Source organism: Scyliorhinus torazame, chromosome 13 (genome assembly GCF_047496885.1).
Source record: "Scyliorhinus torazame isolate Kashiwa2021f chromosome 13, sScyTor2.1, whole genome shotgun sequence".
Classification (NCBI taxonomy): domain Eukaryota; kingdom Metazoa; phylum Chordata; class Chondrichthyes; order Carcharhiniformes; family Scyliorhinidae; genus Scyliorhinus; species Scyliorhinus torazame.
Window position 1 is genome coordinate 163,588,604 of NC_092719.1, and position 20,107 is coordinate 163,608,710.

Below are 20,107 nucleotides of genomic sequence, written 5' to 3' on the forward strand. Positions count from 1 at the left end.
ACTTATGCCTCGTAGATGGTGGGGGGCTTTGGGGGGTACGGAGGTGAGTTACTCGCTGTAGGATTTCTAGCCTTTGACCCGCCCTGGTAGTCACAGTATTAATATGGCTAGTCCAGTTCAATTTCTGATCAATGCTAACATCCAGGATGTTCATTGTGGGGGATGCAGCCACAGTAATGCCATTGAATGTCAAGGAGCGATGGTTAGATCGTCTCTTGTAGGAGATGGTCATTGCCTGACATGTGTGTGGCATGAATGTAACTTGCCACTTGTCAGCCCAAGCCTGGATATTGTTCAGATCTTGCTATATTTGTACATGGATTGCTTCATTATCTGAAGAGTCGCGAATGGTGCTGAACATTGTGTAGTCATCTGCAAACTTTCCCACTTCTGACCTTATGATGGAAGGGACGTCATTGATAAAGCAGCAGAAGATGGTTTAGAACTCTACCCTGAGGAATTCCTGCAGTGGTGTCCTGGAGCTGAGATGATTGGTGAGGATGTTGTCACAGGGGCATGGTACGGTGTGAGACTGTTGTTGAATGGGTAATTGAGGTTCTGTTCACTGGTACTGCAACTGGATGAGCCAATTCCAGATAGCTCAGCCAGAAAACAGATATATTAATTTCCTCCTCCTCTCCCTCTTTCTCCTCTCCCTCCTTCTACACATCTTCCTCAGCTGCTCACCATATATCTACAAAGGACATGCCCTCATGATAGTGAGGTTATGCATGCTGCAGCAGATCATGATGAATCATACCACAGATTTAATAATGTTGGCTTCATCCAGAGCCACCTTCACAGCGCAAGCATTGCTTAAACACTTCTGTTTGATGGCATCTGGCATGCAATGTGACTGCCATTATTTTGTTATGGGCCAAGGTTTAGAGAACCCCACAGTGTATCATGGAGTTCACCTGACCCACAACATTTAATAGATTGCGGTATGGGGAACATACGGCCCACTCTAAAGGTGTGGTAGAGCAGAAATGGAAAAGTATTTTTTAAAGCAAAACAATGTTTATTCTATGAACTCAAGTTAACCTTTTTAAAACATACAGTGAACATCTTAGCAACCATTAATTCAAATACAACCCCCAAAGAATACAACACTAAGTAATCCTTTAAGCTTTCCTTTTAACATCCATAAGACTTAAAACACCTTTTACCAGAAGCACATCAGGTTAAAGTCACTACTGTTATTAGTTTTAAATCACCAGGATCGATTTACAGTCTTTAGATTACAGAGAGAGACTCTAATACACCTGGCTGCGACTGCAGCTCTCCAGCTCTGAAAACGAAACTAAAACACACCCTGCAGCAAACAGCCTAAAACAAAAGTAAAAAGCTGACAGACAGCCCAGCTCCACCCACTCTCTGGTGATGGAGGGTTTGAATGTTTGTGGAAGGAGGAGCAATCAAGCAGGCTTTGTCCTGGATGGTGTCGAGCTTAATAAATAGATTGTGGTAATAAACACCCATTTCTTAAAGGTATTCTCACTACAGCTACTTATATACACACCCATTTCGTAAAGGTACTCTCACATGACAATTTGGACAATGCCCACAATTGTGTGTAGTTGTGCATGTGTCCTGAGCCAGATTCACAGAGTCATAGAATCCCTACAGTACAGAAGGAGGCCATTCAGCCCATCGAGCCTGCACCGATCCACCAAAAGCGCACCCTACCTGGATGAGCTCCTCCATCCACCCCATCCTGTTTCCATAACCCTGCAACCTAACCTGCACATCCTTGGATACTGAGGGCAAATTATAATGGCCAATCCACCGAACCTGCCCATCTTTGGACTGTGGGAGGAAACCGGAGCACCTGGAGGAATCCCACGCGGACACAGGGAGCACTTGCAAACTCCACACAGACAGTCACCCAAGGCTGGAACTCAACCTGAGTCCCTGGTGCTGTGAAACAGCAGTGCTAACCACTGTGCCACCATGCCCAGGTTGTCATTGGATGCCCTTGTTGGCAGTAGTCATCCTCTAGTCTCACGTGGTGGCACAATGAACTAATGCAGAATAAAGGCATCACGACTGCTGCCAGAGTAGCAAACATTAACCTGCATGTTTGCTAAATAGGGTCACATATCAGCTGCTTTTAGAGGGATTTCAAACCTTTGTAGTTGAGATGTCCCTCTGTATTTAGATGCAGTACACCCAAAGCAACATGTGGTGCAGTAATTGGCGACCTCCTCCACGGGTATGTCTGTTACCCTGACATGCTCTGAGCTCTTCTCTTTGGAGAGCACACAATCTATTCCCCTTTGTGTACAGTGCATCGGTCATTTCTTTTGCAGAAGAGTCAAGGTGGAGCCTGCGTAAAATATGTCCAGGGCCACAGTCATCTTCACAGCCATTGGCAGTACTGTCAGTGCCTGGCTCTGAACTGTCAGTTTGTCTGCAACAGGTGGCAGAGTTCAGAGAGAACATTCTTCATGAAACAGAATACACTGTTCCTCGCTGAGGCTGAGGAAGGAGAGTTTCTCCCGTAAGACCCTGAATGAATATGGCCTCTTGCTGAGAGTCTTTCTGCCCTGTTCCTCTTGCTCTCTGTTCAAGCAGCTTGACCTCCTCTGTGCCACCTCTGTTGATTCTCCCTCTCATTCTGTAGGCCAAGGCAGATTGAAATTACAGTACACATGCCTGGCTGCAAATGGTCTGAGCGAAGTCAGAACGAAAGCGCGCGCCACATGCCACACTGCTCGCTGTAAACTTCTGTCAATGACAATACAAGTACCAAACACAGAGCTAACTCAACAACAGTGAGTAGAAATCAATCAGCAACTAATCTGAGAGTGAAGCCCTAATGGGATCCTTCCTTCTGCTGAGTTTGTGTTCTGCAATGTGAGGTTAAGAGAGGGCATTAACTGAATGTTCAAGGCGAAAAAGGCACTGCCACCGTCAAATTAGCATTACAAACTGACCAGGTCATAACCTGCCTACTCTGCATACTTTTGCCATGTGCTTCTAGTTCCAGTGCGACCAAAATCAGAAGTGTGCATACATGTTTTGCGAAACGGGGCCTGCAAGCAAAGGTCTGGGTGCTACAGAACCAACTCATGTGGCTAAAGTACCAAATCGGCCATTCGCATTTTGCAAACCACGTTAGACACTGCACTGGATTTCCATTCCATTTCCACTGTGGTGTCAAACTTATCTAAAGTGAGACGGTTTCCTCCACGAGTTCATTGCTTCTGAGTCTCCGCCCAGACTCCAGATTAACACTGTCAGTTTCACATCATTGTGAAGTGGAAATCACATAACATTGTCACAAAAGTTTTTCCGCCCTTAAGTACATGTGAAAAAATATTTTCAGCAAGAGTCACACTATTTTCTTCTAGTTTTCAGCAGGGTCAGTTAGACTTTAAGTCCAAATGGACAAAATAAAACAGCCCATCTGTCAGCGCAGTGAGATTCTGTTATGTCTATAGGACAAACAAATAAATGCAGTTAATCAAATTTGAATGTAAATTTGAATGCATCAGGTCTGGCAAAACCACTACTTTTTTAAAAAAAATTTTATCGAGGTTTTCACAGAATATCAATAGCAAAATGAAAAAGGAACCCAACAGGGTTAAATACAGAACACAGTCAAAAAACAACCCTCCATATCACCCTCCCCTCTACGAAAATAATAAATTAACACCCCAACTTAACACAGAGCCAACATAGCAAATATATACACCCCCTCAGATCCCCCAGTGTAAATAAACATAAATAAAGTTACCCCCCACCCCCCCCCGAGTTGCTGCTGCCATTGACCAATATCTACCGTTCTGCCAGGAAGTCTAAGAACGGTTGCCACCGCCTGAAGAACCCTTGTACTGACCCTCTCAAGGCGCATTTCACCCTCTCCAATTTAATAAACCTCGCCATATCATTGATCCAGGATTCCACGCTTGGGGGCCTCGCGTCCTTCCACTGAAGAAGAATCCTCCGCCGGGCTACCAGGGACGCAAAGGCCAGAATACCGGCCTATTTCGCCTCCTACACTCCCGGCTCCTCTGCCACCCCAAATATTGCGAGCCCCCAGCCCGATTTGACCCTGGATCCTACCACCCTCGACACCGTCCTCACTACGCCCTTCCAAAATTCCTCCAGCGCTGGGCATGCCCAGAACATATGGGTGTGGTTTGCTGGGCTCCCTGAGCACCTAACACACCTGTCCTCACCCCCCAAAAACCGGCTCATCCTTGTCCCGGTCATGTGTGCCCTGTGCAGCACCTTAAACTGTATGAGGCTGAGCCTCGCGCACGAAGATGAAGAGTTCACCCTTCCCTAGAGCATCTGCCCAGGTTCCTACCTCGATCTCCTCTCCCAACTCCTCCTCCCACTTACCTTTCACCTCCACCACCGAGGCCTCCTCCTCCTCCTGCATCGCCTGGTAAGTTTCCGCGATCTTCCCCACTCCCGCCCACCCCCCCGAGAGCACCCTGTCCTGTACTGTGCGTGGCAGCAGCCATGGGAATTCCACCACCTGCCGCCTGGCAAACGCCCTTACCTGTAAGTACCTGAAGGTGTTCCCCGGGGGGAGCCCATACTTCCCCTCCAACTCACCCAGGCCCGCGAACATCCCGTCCACAAACAGGTCTCCCGACCTTCGTATCCCTGCCCTGTGCCACCCTGAAAACCCTCCATCTGTCCTCCCTGGGACGAACCGGTGGTTTCCCCGTATTGGGGTCCACACCGAGGCCCCAACTTCCCCCCCCGTGCCGCCTCCACTGCCCCCAGATTTTGAGGGCAACCGCCACTACCGGGCTCGTGGTATACCTCCTTGGAGGGAGCGGCAGCGGCGTCGTCGCCAGTGCCCCCAGACTCGTACCCACACAGGACGCCATCTCCAGCTTCGTCCATGCAGCCCCCTCCATCACCCACTTGCGCATCATTGTCGCATTGGCGGCCCAGTAGTACCCACAGAGGTTGGGCAGCGCCAGCCCCCTCTATCTCTACTCCGCTCCAGGAATACCCTTCTCACCCTCGGAGTCCCTCGCGCCCACACAAACCTCATTATGCTCCTGTTGACCCGCCTAAAAAAGGCCTTCGGGATAAACACGGGAAGGCACTGGAACAGGAACAAAAACCTTGGGAGCACCGTCATTTTGACTGACTGCACCCTACCCGCCAAGGACAGCAGCAACGCGTCCCACCTCTTAGAACATAAGAACATAAGAACTAGGAGCAGGAGTAGGCCATCTGGCCCCTCGAGCCTGCTCCACCATTCAATGAGATCATGGCTGATCTTTTGTGGACTCAGCTCCACTTTCCGGCCCGAACACCATAACCCTTAATCCCTTTATTCTTCAAAAAACTATCTATCTTTATCTTAAAAACATTTAATGAAGGAGCCTCTACTGCTTCACTGGGCAAGGAATTCCATAGATTCACAACCCTTTGGGTGAAGAAGTTCCTCCTGAACTCAGTCCTAAATCTACTTCCCCTTATTTTGAGGCTATGCCCCCTAGTTCTGCTTTCACCCGCCAGTGGAAACAACCTGCCCGCATCTATCCTATCTATTCCCTTCATAATCTTATATGTTTCTATAAGATCCCCCCTCATCCTTCTAAATTCCAACGAGTACAGTCCCAGTCGACTCAACCTCTCCTCGTAATCCAACCCCCTCAGCTCTGGGATTAACCTAGTGAATCTCCTCTGCACACCCTCCAGTGCCAGTACGTCCTTTCTCAAGTAAGGAGACCAAAACTGAACACAATACTCCAGGTGTGGCCTCACTAACACTTTATACAATTGCAGCATAACATCCCTAGTCTTAAACTCCATCCCTCTAGCAATGAAGGACAAAATTCCATTTGCCTTCTTAATCACCTGTTGCACCTGAAAACCAACATTTTGCGACTCATGCACTAGCACACCCAGGTCTCTCTGCACAGCAGCATGTTTTAATATTTTATCATTTAAATAATAATCCCTTTTGCTGTTATTCCTACCAAAATGGATAACCTCACATTTGTCAACATTGTATTCCATCTGCCAGACCCTAGCCCATTCACTTAGCCTATCCAAATCCCTCTGCAGACTTCCAGTATCCTCTGCACTTTTTGCTTTACCACTTCTCTTAGTGTCGTCTGCAAACGTGGACACATTGCCCTTGGTCCCCAACTCCAAATCATCTATGTAAATTGTGAACAGTTGTGGGCCCAACACTGATCCCTGAGGGCCACCACTAGCTACTGATTGCCAACCAGAGAAACACCCATTAATCCCCACTCTTTGCTTTCTATTAATTAACCAATCCTCTATCCATGCTACTACTTTCCCCTTAATGCCATGCATCTTTATCTTATGCAGCAACCTTTTGTGTGGCACCTTGTCAAAGGCTTTCTGGAAATCCAGTTATACCACATCCATTGGCTCCCCGTTATCTACCGCACTGTTAATGTCCTCAAACAATTCCACTAAATTAGTTAGGCACGACCTGCCCTTTATGAACCCATGCTGCGTCTGCCCAATGGGACAATTTCCATCCAGAAGCCTCGCTATTTCTTCCTTGATGATAGATTCCAGCATCTTCCCTACTACCGAAGTTAAGCTCACTGGCCTATAATTACCCGCTTTCTGCCTACCTCCTTTTTTAAACAGTGGTGTCACATTTGCTAATTTGCTTGAGCTCCTCCTCCACCTTCGGAAACCTTCCCCGCCTGCATGCTCCCTATCCCTTTGGTCAGCTCCTCCAGCCCAATTGGGGCCACCAATCCCGCCACCAGTCCCTCCTCCACCTTCAGAAACCTTAATTGGTCCAGAAAGCGGCCCATCCCTCCCTCCTCCAGTGGGGGCTCTTGAACTCCTCCTCCATTTGCTCCACAAGCCTTGTGAAATTAAGCCAATGCAGTGCCCCCCCAGCTCCTGGCCACCTGGATCCCCAAACACCTGAAGCTCCTCTCCGCCCTTTTTAGTGGGAGCTCACCAAACCCTCTCTCCTGGTCCCCTGGGTGGACCACGAACAGCTCGCTCTTCCCCATGTTGAGCTTGTACCCCGAGAAATCCCCGAATTCCCTGACGTCCTCATTACCTCCTGCATTCCCCCCCTCGGATCTGCCACATATAACAGCAAGTCGTCCGCATAGAGCGGCACCCTATGCTCCTCCCCACCCCACACCAAATTCCTCCAGTTCCTCGACTCCCTCAGTGCCATAGCCAGTGGTTCAATCGCCAGTGCGAAGAGCAGGGGGGGCAGGGGACACCCCTGCCTCGTCCCTCGGTGCAACCGAAAGTGCTCAGACCTCCTCCTGTTCATGGCCACACTCGCCATCGGGACCTCATACAGCAGCCTGACCCACCTGACAAACCCTTCCCCAAACCCAAACCTCTTCAGCACCACCCACAGGTACCCCCACTCTACCCTATCGAAGGCTTTCTCAGCGTCCATCGCCACTACTATCTCCACCTCCCCCTCCCTCGCCGGCATCATGATAACGTTCAGAAGCCTCCGCACATTCGCGTTCAACTGCCTCCTCTTCACGAACCCCGTCTGGTCTTCGTGGATGACCTGCGGCACACAATCCTCAATCCTCGTGGCTAAGACCTTCGACAGCACCTTGGCATCTATGTTCAGCAGCGAAATTGGCCTGTAAGACCCACACTGCAGGGGATCCTTGTCCCGCTTCAGGATCAAGGAGATCAGTGCCCGGGACATCGTCGGGGGCAAGGCCCCCCCCCGCCCTTGCCTCATTAAAGGTCCTAACTAGCAACGGGCCCAACAGGTCCATATATTTTTGATAAAATTCGACCGGGAAACCGTCCGGCCCCGGTGCCTTCCCCGCCTGCATGCTCCCTATCCCTTTGGTCAGCTCCTCCAGCCCAATTGGGGCCCCCAATCCCGCCACCAGTCCCTCCTCCACCTTCGGAAACCTCAATTGGTCCAGAAAGCGGACCATCCCTCCCTCCTCCAGTGGAGGCTCGGACCAATACAATTCCTCATAAAAGTCCCTGAAGACCCCATTGATGCCAACCCCACTCCGCACCACGCTCCCTCCCCCGTCCTTAACTCCCCCGATCTCCCTAGCTGCTTCCCACTTCCGGAGCTGATGCGCCAGCATCCGGCTTGCCTTTTCCCCATACTCATAAATCGCCCCCTGGGCCTTCCTCCATTGCACCTCCCCCTTCCTGGTGGTCACCAGGTCGAATTCGGCCTGGAGGCTGCGCCTCTTCCTCAACAGTCCTTCCTCAGGCACCTCCGCATACCTACTGTCTACCCTCACCATCTACCCCACCAGCCTCTCCCTCTCCCTCTGCTCCCTCCTCTCCTTGTGGGCCCGAATGGAGATCAGCTCTCCCCTAACCACCGCCTTCAGCGCCTCCCATTTATCGTTGGCCTCCAGGTACCTCTCTATGCTTCCTCGGACCCGCTCACTCACCTCCTCGTCCGCCAGCAGCCCCACCTCCAAACGCCACAATGGGCACTGGTCCCTCTCCTCCCCCAGCTCTAAGTCCACCCAATGTGGGGCGTGATCCGAAATGGCTATCGCCGAGTACTCAGTATCCTCTACTCTCGCTATCAGCACCCTGCTCAAAATAAAAAAGTCGATCCGGGAATCAGCCTTATGGATGTGTGAGAAGAATGAAAATTCCCTAGCCCCCGGCCTTGCAAATCTCCAAGGGTCCACCCCTCCCATCTAGTCCATAAACCCCCTCAGCACCTTAGCCGCCGCCGGCTTCCTACCCGTCCTAGACCTGGAGCGATCCAGTGCCGGCTCCAGCACCGTGTTAAAGTCGACCCCCATTATCAGGCCCCCCACTTCCATAGCTGGGATCCGACCCAACATGCGCCGCATAAAACCCGCATCGTCCCAGTTCAGGGCATAAACATTGACCAGTACCACCCTCTCTCCCTGCAGCTTACCACTAACCATTACGTACCTACCGCCATTGTCTGCCACAATGCTCGACACCTTGAATGACACCTTCTTTCCCACCAAGGTCGCCACCCCTCGATTTTTGGCATCCAGCCCCGAATGAAACACCTGTCCTACCCACCCTTTTCTCAATCTTACCTGGTCTGCCACCTTCAGGTGTGTCTCCTGAAGCATGACCACATCCGCCTTCAGTCCCTTCAGGTGCGCGAGCACGCGGGCCCGCTTGACTGGCCCGTTCAGTCCCCTTACATTCCAGGTTATCAGCCGGATCAGCCCCCCTCCCCCGCCGACCAGCCATAACCCCTCCTCGGCCAGCCACGCGCCCGCACCCCACGCCCGGCCCGTTCCTCACGGCAGCAGACCCCCGACTCGACCCCCCCCCTCCCCCGCTCCCCCGGCTAGGACCCCTCCTAGCTGCTTTACACCCCCCATTGCACTTCCGCAAATCAGCTAACTCCTGCTGACTCCGGCCACTCCCGCCTCTCCTTCGACTCCTCCCATTGTGTGACACACCCTCCTCGTCTATTCCCCATCAGCAGGCTCTCCACCTCCACCTCCCCCTTCCATCCCAAGCGCGGGAAACAACCCTCGCTTCCCCGCCCTGGCCCCGCCCCCTCCAGTCTTCAGCGCGGGAAAAAGCCCACCTACATAGCCCCGCCACCTGTGACGCAGCTCCTTTTACAGGCCCAGTCCCCTCACCCCCGACTCGGGCATCCCCCTCCCCCGCGGGGCCCCATCACACTGCCGGCCATCCACCCATGTTCCATTTGCTTACCCCCCTCCAAGAGCCCCCCCCTGACCAACCCAACCAAAACAGTGCCCAACCCACCCTAACCACCCTCACTCAACCAGAAAGAAAAAAAAAACAAGAGCAAAGGACCCCCCCCTCAAAAAGTAACATATCAACCGCAAATCCCAAACGCCCACCCCAACCCTCAATCTGTGTCCAACTTCTCGGCCTGAACAAAGGTCCACACCTCCTCCGGAGACTCAAAATAATGGTGCCGGTCCTTGTAGGTGACCCACAGTCGCGCCGGCTGCAACATGCCAAACTTCACCCCTTCCTGTGCAGCACCGCCTTCGCTTGATTGTACCCGGCCCTCCTCTTCGCCACCTCCGCACTCCAGTCCTGGTATATTCGAACCTCTGCATTCTCCCACCTGCTGCTCCTCCTTCTTGGCCCATCTGAGCACACACTCCCGATCAGCGAACCGATGAAACCGCACCAGCACTGCGCAGAGGCTCGTTAGCCTTGGGCCTCCTCGCCAGCACTCTATGGGCCCCTTCCAGCTCCAGGGGCCCCTGGAAGGACCCCGCTCCCATCAGCGAGTTCAACATGGTGACCACATAGGCTCCCACGTCCGGCCCCTCCAGACCCTCCGGGAGGCCCAGAATCCGCAAGTTCTTCCGCCTCGACCGATTCTCCATCTCCTCGAACCGCTCCTGACATTTCTTGTGGAGTGCCTCGTGCTTTTACCGCCAGGCCTAGGATCTCGTCCTCGTTGTCGGAGATCTTTTGTCGGGCATTGCGGATCGCCTGTGTCTCCAGCAGCTTATCGACAGAAGCCTTCATCGGCTCAAGCAGGTCCGCTTTAATCTCTCTGAAGCAGTGCTGGATAACCTCCTGTTGCTCCTCCGCCCACTGCATCCACGCTGCCTGGTCACCGCTCGCCACCACTTTTTTAGTCACCCTGCTCCTGCTAAAAGCCATATACTGTCGGGGAACTATTGTACTCTCCTTCCCACAGCGGGAAATGTCGAAAAAAATTCCATTGGGGGCCCTGAAAAGAGCCCAAAAGTCCGTTTTTTGTGGGAGCTGCCGAACGTGCGACTTAGCTCCGCATAGCCGCAACCGGAAGTCGGGCAAAACCACTACTAACTATATAACGAGAAAGAAAATGAGTCGGCTAACCATTTCTGTGTAGCAGATGGTGTAAAGAATTGCCTGTAGCAATTTGACCTATGGATTTGACTAACATTTAGGACAAAATCAATACAGATTTCAAGTTGGACTTCTTTATAAATCAAGGTTGGGCAAACTTAAAATGTCAAATACCCTTTTTAAAATGTCATTACATTCGATAATGGAGTATCTTGACAAATGCTGTTATGGAGTGTAGGTGATTCGTCATATTGTCGCCACATCCAAAGCAATTCTATGGCCCAAGATTTGCTGGAAATGGGTTTAATGCTAATATTAATAAAATGACCTAATCTTTCTTTCCTTCAATTTCTCTTTTGGTACTTAATATGCTTCAAATTCACCCTACTCCGTCGTTCCTCTGTTCCTTTCTCTATCTCTAAATCTCAATGGTTAAGGAAATATACTCGAGCTCCTGTTTGCTCCAGATAGCCCATTGACCATTATCAGCTTGCACTTCCAACACTTTGCAGCACAACATTTTTTCCAAACTGAAAGATGAGGAATCATAACAAACAGATGACGCTGCGTGATGTCTCACTCCAGGAACTTCTGGGCCATTTAGTTTATTCCGGCTAGACAGTAGCCCCATAGTGCCACCTATCAACTTTTCTTTAACCAAACCACAGATTGGGAGACTTGGGTATGACTCACAGTCTTGGCTGACATTTCCACTTGAGTTCCACAGAAACACAGTCCTAGGTAGGACTTGGCCAACAGCAATGAGAAGAGGTGAGCGGACAAGCTGACAGGATAGGAAGAGACTTGCTGGAGGTTTTAACTCCAGTTGTCTTTTAGAGCCCTCTACCCCTTGGCCTTAGAACGATATTACCAGAATGATATTACCAGAAATCATTGAAAGGTGCACCGCACTCACTTATCATACCAGCTGGAATCCAGAGTAAGCAACCTCAGAAAACTACAAAATATGAGCATAACATTAATTCCAGAATTTCAAATAGAATTTCATTTATATGATCAGTTATTAAAAATGGTATACTATTGAATGTCATATAAGGCCTTAAGAACATAGACAGAAGAATCTCTGTTAAATGAGACTGGCATTACGCCTTTATTGTATAAAGTTCCTTTGTTGGCACTATTCATGTTGCATGTTACTAGCCAGCAACAAATACACAACAAACATGCATGCATTTTTCAACACATTCACATCTCAGTCACCCAGAATGTGAATGCAACTCCCCCAAACGCATTGGAAGCCTGCCTCAAAGGCTGGAAAGCATGCACAAGTCTTAGCTGCATGAGTATCTGGAGTGCAAACTAAAAGTAGCTAAAATACCTAAAGAAGCATTGTCTTGTAGTAAGCTGGTAAATGGCATGACTTCAGTGAGTTATTGTTAAGAGAACAACAAAAATATATGTTGCTCAGACTGCAAATGATTGTAATGTCCTATACTGTGCAAAGATTGGGAATACAGACCCGACTTCGCCATCGGAATGAATTGGACTGAGAAAGTGACTAATGTTATTGAAGCCTCATATCAGGATTCTTGTTTCTTTACAATAACTCCTTTGGTTCCCTAATATGAACATCTACCCTATAGAATTAGACTCAATTCAGATTACTACCGAGCTTTATGAAGTGGTTAAGAGGTTTTATTTGTATTTATTCTTATTTTTTCCTCTGGCTTTGTCCTTCGAAGGCCTTTGCTTGGTGGTCAGATTTGATGGTTGAACATGCAGAGACTTTCCTGTCACTGTTTGCAGTAGATATGGACGCTGCTTTGGAGACACAGGCCCCGGACACCTGGGACAGCTTCCCATTATTTCAACTGCTCAATGATTTCCTGAGGAGTGAATGTAAGTATCACATTTTAATAAAACTTTTCATATTCATGTTTTACGATTATTTTCTTGATTCATTCTTAACCTTATTAATTCACTTCTACATGACAACAATCATTTTTATTTAGCCATAGAGGACCGCATGTAATTGGGTTTGAGAATGTGTGGCAGGATAATTGAAAACACATGCTCTTTGCATGCACTATTGAGGAGACTAATGCTTGTTTTTGAGACCTTTTTGAAAATTGGGCTACACTGGGCAAGCAGGCACTGAACCTTCCCCACCCAGGTTTTCCTCATGTAGGTAAGGTATAGCAATTGGCAACCACCCAATAGGCAAGCCCAAACAAATGTCACTTTTCCCCATAGCTGCACAGCACCCATGAGTGCTGTTGATTGCAATATGCTCCCCCCCCCCCCCCCCCCCCCCCCACTGTACTGCCCCCCCTCCTCCATCCATCCTTGCCATATACTGGAGGCCATAACTGGAATTTGTTCCCACGGATGTGTTAGTACAACAGGCACCAACAGTTCCCATATTTCATTTAGACAAGGCTTGAGTAAAATTTCAGGCTGGTCTTAGGTTTCTCGGTTCAGGCACTTGTTGCAGCTGTACTACCTAAACCAGTTGCTGATTTTTCAAAACGTTCCACAGTGATTATAATAATTGTAAACTGTTTTTACAATCTATCCTGTCTCCCATTCAGGTTCTTCAGAGAGTACTACCTAATATTGTTGGAGAGAATGTATCACAGATTCATCAGAATGATAAGAGGGTTTAAGAGGGTTAAATAATGAGGACAGTTTGCACCAATGTGGCTAGAATTCCATTGAGTATAGAAGACAAAGTGCTTAAAATGTTTCAAAAACTTTGCTAGAGTACATGTGGAACAATTATTTCCTTTGTTGGGGGCATCAAGAACAAAGGAGTCACAATCGTAAAATTAGAGTTAAGTCATTCAAGAGTGAAATCAAAGAGCACTTTTTCACATAAGAGGTGGTAGAAATTTGGAACTCATCCCCAAAAGGCTCTGGATCCTGGACATTGGAACTTTCAAGACTAAAATAGATTTTTGTTAAGGTAAGGGTTCAAAGGGATATGAAGCAAAGGTGGGAAAATAGAGTTGAGGTACAGATCAACCATGATCTCGTTCAAAGGTGGAACAGGTATGCATAATTGAATGACCTACTGCTGTTCCTAATCTTCTACATTCCTAATGATGTAACTTAATAAACCTGTTTATCAATTCTCAATTGCAGATAATCTATTAAATGGAAAATTCCACAAACACCTCCAAGATGTCTTCGCTCCTCTTGTGGTTAGATATGTCGACTTGATGGAGTCATCAATTGCACAGTCGATTCACAGGGGCTTTGACCGAGAATCATGGGAACCTGTAAAGTAAGGGCACCTCCTATGATATATTTTTGGTTTGGATGCTGATGGATGAAGATTTACACGTGGTAACTAAATTTCTTACAGTCAAAGCTAGGATATCAACTTTTTATGTGAACAAGCATAGCATCTTCAAACTGAACTTCTTGATGCAAAATTAGGTTTAACTATCAGCATTCAACTTAAAGAAAACCTCCAGGCTGTTTTCAGTTTGCTGTAATTGTTTCATTGATTATCTTTTGGTTGTTTCCACATTGTCCAAAATGTTTCCCTCAACGGTTTGCTTTTTCTACCACTTGGTTTCTTCTGTCACTCTTGAAGATCTTGTAGTGCAGAAACCCCAATGCCTTGACTGTAAACTATGTGCTAAAACAAAGGTAGTCAAAACGTATGTTTGTCGTGAGTGGGAGCATAACTCAACAATTATACAGTGTTTCACTTGTTCAGTTGTTGTAATCAGAACACAGATTCATATGGTTGGAAAGTCTGGCTGCAGACTTGCCAATTAAAATTCATGTTAGTTCTGTGAGGAGTAATTTGATAGGAAAGGAAAGCTGAAGATTCCAGAAAATTTAAATTTAAAAATAAAATGAAAAGAGGGTGTGTTTTTAAGGTTAAGTACTTAAGTTCTGGTTAGAAACTTAAAAGTGAAAAAGTCAATTACAGCCTGGAGAGTTCCTTTAAATGTTTCACATTTAAATTGTCTGACTAAATTTTAAAACTGTGTTGAGCAAACTTAATTAAGCACAACATAAAACCACTAAATTATGTAATGTTGTGACGTATAAAAGGCACACGAGTTGGAAACCATGGGAGTAATTTTCACTTTGGATGCAGATGGAAAACTGCTGAAAATTCCCCCCGCCCCTCTCCTTCCAACGACATATTGCACTGTTGAGAATTTGTTCCGTACTTTATAGCATGCAGCAACCTACGCCAACATCCCAGTAAAAGCGTGAACAAAAGTAAAGGAACTTACATTCGCAAATTTCTTTCATTTTCCTCTAATGACTCACTCAGTAAACAAACCCCCAATCTGAACAGCAACGTTCTACTTTTGTATAGACACATTAGTTTAATGATTATCTCAATGAACTAGTAACCCGAGGTTCTGAGTTCAACTTGGGAAACTAAATCTAATCATCAGTGTAGAGGCAGAGGGCATGGTATCAAATAAGTACTTTGCATCTGTCTTCACTGAGGAAATCAACATTATTGAGGAAAGGGAAGTTACGGATAGGACAGTAATAGATAGAGAAGATGTACTATTACTGAAAGTTGTTAAGATACATGGTCCAGATGGAATGTGTCCGAGGTTATCAATGGAGGGAAAGATCAATGTGCCAGGAGCATTGGTCACAAGTTTTCAATCCTCATTGGATACAGGACTCGTGCCAGAGGACTGGAGGATTTCTAATGTTAGGCCATTATTCAAGAAAGGGGAAGACAGATAAACCAGGAAACTACTGGCCAATCAACCTAACAGCAGTGCTGGAAATTTTGGAAACCATTATGAAGAACAAAATAGACTTCCACTTGGAAAGCTGTGGGTTAATAGAGAAGCAGCGTGAATTGGTTAAATGAATGGGGGACGCGTTTTAGGCTTTAGGTGGGTAGGAATAAAGGAGGGATTATATCTTAGGGGGGAGGTTGACCCACAATCGGCAAAGGGCAGTCGTGATGATAGAGCCCCCACCCCACCCTCCCAACTCCCTCCTTCCCGTCCTGTGAAGAATTTATTTTAAAAATTGGGTTGCCCATTTCATCCAACTGCCCATGTGAGCTTCCTTTGACCTGGGTAACCTGTTGTCAGGGTGCTGCCTAATTCAGCATCCACCCACATCCCCATTTTATGTGCCACCCCACTGCCGAAAACACACCTGGCAATGGCACATAAATTGCAGCCTCTTGTCTGATTTCCTATGAAAATCAAAAAGCACCCAAAGTTCTAATAATTTTTACCCTTGAGATAAATTGTTTACATAGAGGGTGATTTTCTAGCCCTGGCACAAATCCCATCATGGCTGGAAAACTTTGTGAGAGGTCCATAAAGGATTTTGTGCAGGGGAGATCTCAGAATGAGAGTTTCTTTGATGGCAACATAGAAACATAAAAAATAGGAGCAAGAGGAGGCCATTTATCCCTTCAAATCTGCTCAGCCATTCAGTATGATCATGGCTGATCATCAATTCAGTAGCTTGATCCCGCCTTCCTTTATGTCCTTTGATCCCCTTCGCCCAAAATGTTATATTTAACTGCTTCCTGAAAACATTATCAGGTTCATGCCCAGCAGCTTAACACCGCATCTTCCTTGAACGGGAGGAATCACTCCTGGTATCCAAAAACGAAGACCAGAAATGATGAGCACGCCAGGGGCTCAGAGGTCAATGTAGCCTCCGGGTGGTCAGGGACATTGCCCTCTGGCACCCTGCCTGGGGACAATGCCTGGTCCGCACTGCTAATGGACAGGGTTTGAAGGGAGCAGGGTCCATAGGGAGGCCCATTGGAACGCTGTTGATGCCAACGATCCTTGGGAGAGGGGGGAGCGTGGTTTGATGCCGGCAGTCATTGATGGCGTGAGGGCGGTCTTTAACTTCATTTTGAGGCAGAGCTTGCCATCTCTGTGGAGCCGGGCTCATCTGCCTCTTTAGGTTCTGCCACTCACAATGATGGCGCAAAACAAGCCCCCTTCTAAAAATGGCAAAGTGTGGGAAGATCTCAATGGAAAACCTGCCTGAAACATGGCGGTTTACAACAGAACCTGACATTTTGCCATTTTGGGGGAAAATTCCTACTAGACATTCTAATAAAGTTTTATTTGTGTTCTTTTGGTAACCGAACAGGTGTTAATTCATACTTCAATATAAAGTGCAGCTTTTTCGTTTTAAATATGGACATAAGTCTAAAGGTTTCAATTAACTGAATGTTAATTGAGTGTTGCCAATGAAATCCATACAAACCGGTTAGTGCCATTAGCATTTATGGCATCCATACAAATAAGTATCATTGTAATTTGCTTAGAGGGTATATTTACTGATTACGTCGTTGAGTATTAGATATCATAGAATTTACAGAGCAGAAGGAGGCCATTCGGCCCATCGAGTCTGCACCGGCTCTTGGAAAGAGCACCCTACCCAAGGTCAACACCTCCACCCTATCCCCATAACCCACTAACCCCACCCAACACTAAGGGCAATTTTGGGCACTAAGGGCAATTTAGCATGGCCAATCCACCTAACCTGCACATCTTTGGACTGTGGGAGGAAACCGGAGCACCCGGAGGAAACCCACGCACACACGGGGAGGATGTGCAGACACCACACAGACAGTGACCCAAGCCGGAATCGAACCTGGGACCCTGGAGCTGTGAAGCAATGGTGCTATCCACAATGCTACCGTGCTGCTTCACAACCTGCTATTCCTATTCAGTTTAACAGTCTACTCTCACAGGTAAATATAAAAGATCCTGTGACACTTGTTTAAATTTAAAGACCATGTGTCATTTTTATTTTGACAATACTGTCAAACTTATGCAAAATACATGCCATTTGTGCCTATTCAATCGGCAGTTGGATTCTGTCTTCCTCTGCCCTGCTGCCAACAGTATCATAAATTGTGGTAATGTGGAGGCAAATCTGATTCTTTCCTCATTTTGCCTCTAATTGGTGCTGTCCTCAAGCTTCCTCTGATGTCTATCCCTGACTGTGCCAGTGATGTCAATGAATATCAGGCTATTGCAGCCAATGTCCTGACAATCTTTGACAGGTGTATTTCACAGACAAGTGCTCCCATTGCTAAATGATGCTAACGATTCTTGGGCTGCTGTTCAGAACTAATTCGGCTTGAGAAATAAGTTGACCTTGATTTTTGGTTTTATTAATAGGCACTAATTTAGCCAGCTTAGGATCAGGGCGCTAGGGGACTAAATTAATCAAGCTGACCTTAACAGTTCCAAGTTGCTTTCCATTTTTTGAATCACAAGGGAGTCAAGGGTAATGGGCGGGGGCAGACAGGAAAATGGAGATCAGCCATAATCTTATCAAATGGCGGGTACAGTGGCCTATTCTTGCTTCTAATTCTTGTGTTTTCTTTGAACTAAGTATGAATCCAAGGTGTCAGTGTTTATCCAGGTGTATATTATTCACTCCAGCTAGTGAATCTATCACCACAGTGAGGTCATCATTGCTTGGAGAGGTGTAACAAATGTAAGGCTAGAGTCAAAGGATACACTTTCTAAAATGAAGTTAATACTGCTATTAAAATAATATGGGTAGAAAACCCACACTGGCTGAGTTTCTAGTGGGATAAGTTTACACAAACCAATATGCAACTTATTGGCGATAAATGTGGTAATTTGAAAAAGTTGCTGAAAAAGTTACCAGGCCTTTCCAGTTCCAATGTGGTATAGACTTATCTTATGATGTGTACTGTTTGTGCTTCTATATACTCAATAAGATTAAAAATAAGGGTTGTCGCTAACATTGCTCAGAATTCTAAATATTTGTATTTCACCCCATTAGTGATTTACTTTTGGCATCTTCTGACATGGTAACAATTCTGATTTTCAGCTATTTCATTATATTATGCAACTTTAGCATTTTGAAAAGACAATGATTATATTAACTCCGAAGTTTTGCATTTGACATGCATTTCCGTGAATCATACATTTAATCCACATAAACCTATTAAGATTAGTTACCCATGGGCGAGATGGTGACACAATGGTTAGCACTGCTGCCTCTGCGCCAAGGATCCGGGTTCAATTCCAGCCTTGTATGGTGACACAATGGTTAGCACTGCTGCCTCTGCGCCAAGGATCCGGGTTCAATTCCAGCCTTGTGTGAGTGTGTGGAGATTGCACGTTCTCCCCATGTCTGCGTGGGTTTCCTCTGGGTGCTCCGGTTTCCAGAAATGTGCAGGTTAGGTGGATTGACCATGCTAAATTGCCCCTTAGTGCCCAAAGATGTGGGGTTACAGGGATAGAGTGGGTAGTGGGCTTAGGTAGGGTGCTCTTTCAGAGGGTCGGTGCAAACTCGATGGGCCGAATGGCCTTCTTCCGCACTGTAGGGATTGTATGGACTACTAAAAGATCCTCATTATCCACTTTATTATGATTATTAAATGCATTTTCAACAAAAGGTATTAATTTGATGATAGTTCTGGGATGAGATGTCTTTTTAGCCTACTTGCAACATGATAGTTGAGATTTCTTTCTACCCTTCGGTATATCTGTACATTTTTTTGCAGGGCTGCTGCCCTTGGGTGTAGTCAGATATTTTGGGGGTTAAATTTTATTACGCATATAAAGTGAAATTAGAAAGAAAGCTTCATTAATGTGGCGACGGATGCTAATAGAGGCAGAAACTGCACACAAGTCTAAGATTTCGCCACATTCAGGGATGTTGCGAATGTGCAAAAGGATGATTTTCATTTAGTTGTTATTTAAAGGCAATAACATATTTCATGCCACAAGCTATGTTTTCTTTTGTTTCTGTCCAAAATCTACTTATTTGCTTCTAAGCTTCTTGATGCGTGGTACCCTCGTTCTTATTTTCTCTAACTTTGCTTGTTTCTTGCTACTGCAGACTCAGAAAATCCACAGCAAACACACATTTCACATACACATGCTTAAATAACGTGATTTTTTTTTGTAATTAGTTTTTTGCTGTGAATTTTTTGATAGTTTTGCAAATTTATTTGGGGGTGTCACATGCTTCCACATCTGCATCTACATTGTCACTGTTATGGTATTTTCTTTCTGTCTGTTTCTTCCACAGGAGTTTAACAAGTAATCTTCCCAATGTGAATCTACCAAATGTGAATCTCCCCAAAGTACCAAATCTACCAGTTAACCTCCCACAAATGCCTAGTTTTTCTGCTTCGTCATGGATCGCCAATATATATGATGCTGAGTGTGTATTCAATACACGTTAGGTCTGATTTGTCACTGATAGTAACCTGGCATGAATCTGTACTTGCAATCAAAAAGTTGGATAAAAGTAAATTAAACCAGAAATGCTATTCACCTTTCAGTGGGGATACATGTTTTAGATTCCTCAATAAAAGCAGTGAATAAATGTGCTTAAATACTTAAAGATT

General features: G+C 46.6%; 1 protein-coding gene across 1 annotated transcript in view; it reads left to right on the top strand.

The window, feature by feature from the left end:
• Positions 1–20,107, top strand: part of LOC140387636 (calcium-dependent secretion activator 1-like) — a 591,860-nt gene that overhangs the window by 435,512 nt on the left and 136,241 nt on the right. The window contains exons 16-18 of the mRNA XM_072470831.1: positions 12,471–12,627; positions 13,873–14,014; positions 19,786–19,920. Of these exons, the coding sequence (XP_072326932.1) occupies positions 12,471–12,627; positions 13,873–14,014; positions 19,786–19,920 (434 nt within the window). The remainder of the gene's footprint in view (positions 1–12,470; positions 12,628–13,872; positions 14,015–19,785; positions 19,921–20,107) is intronic.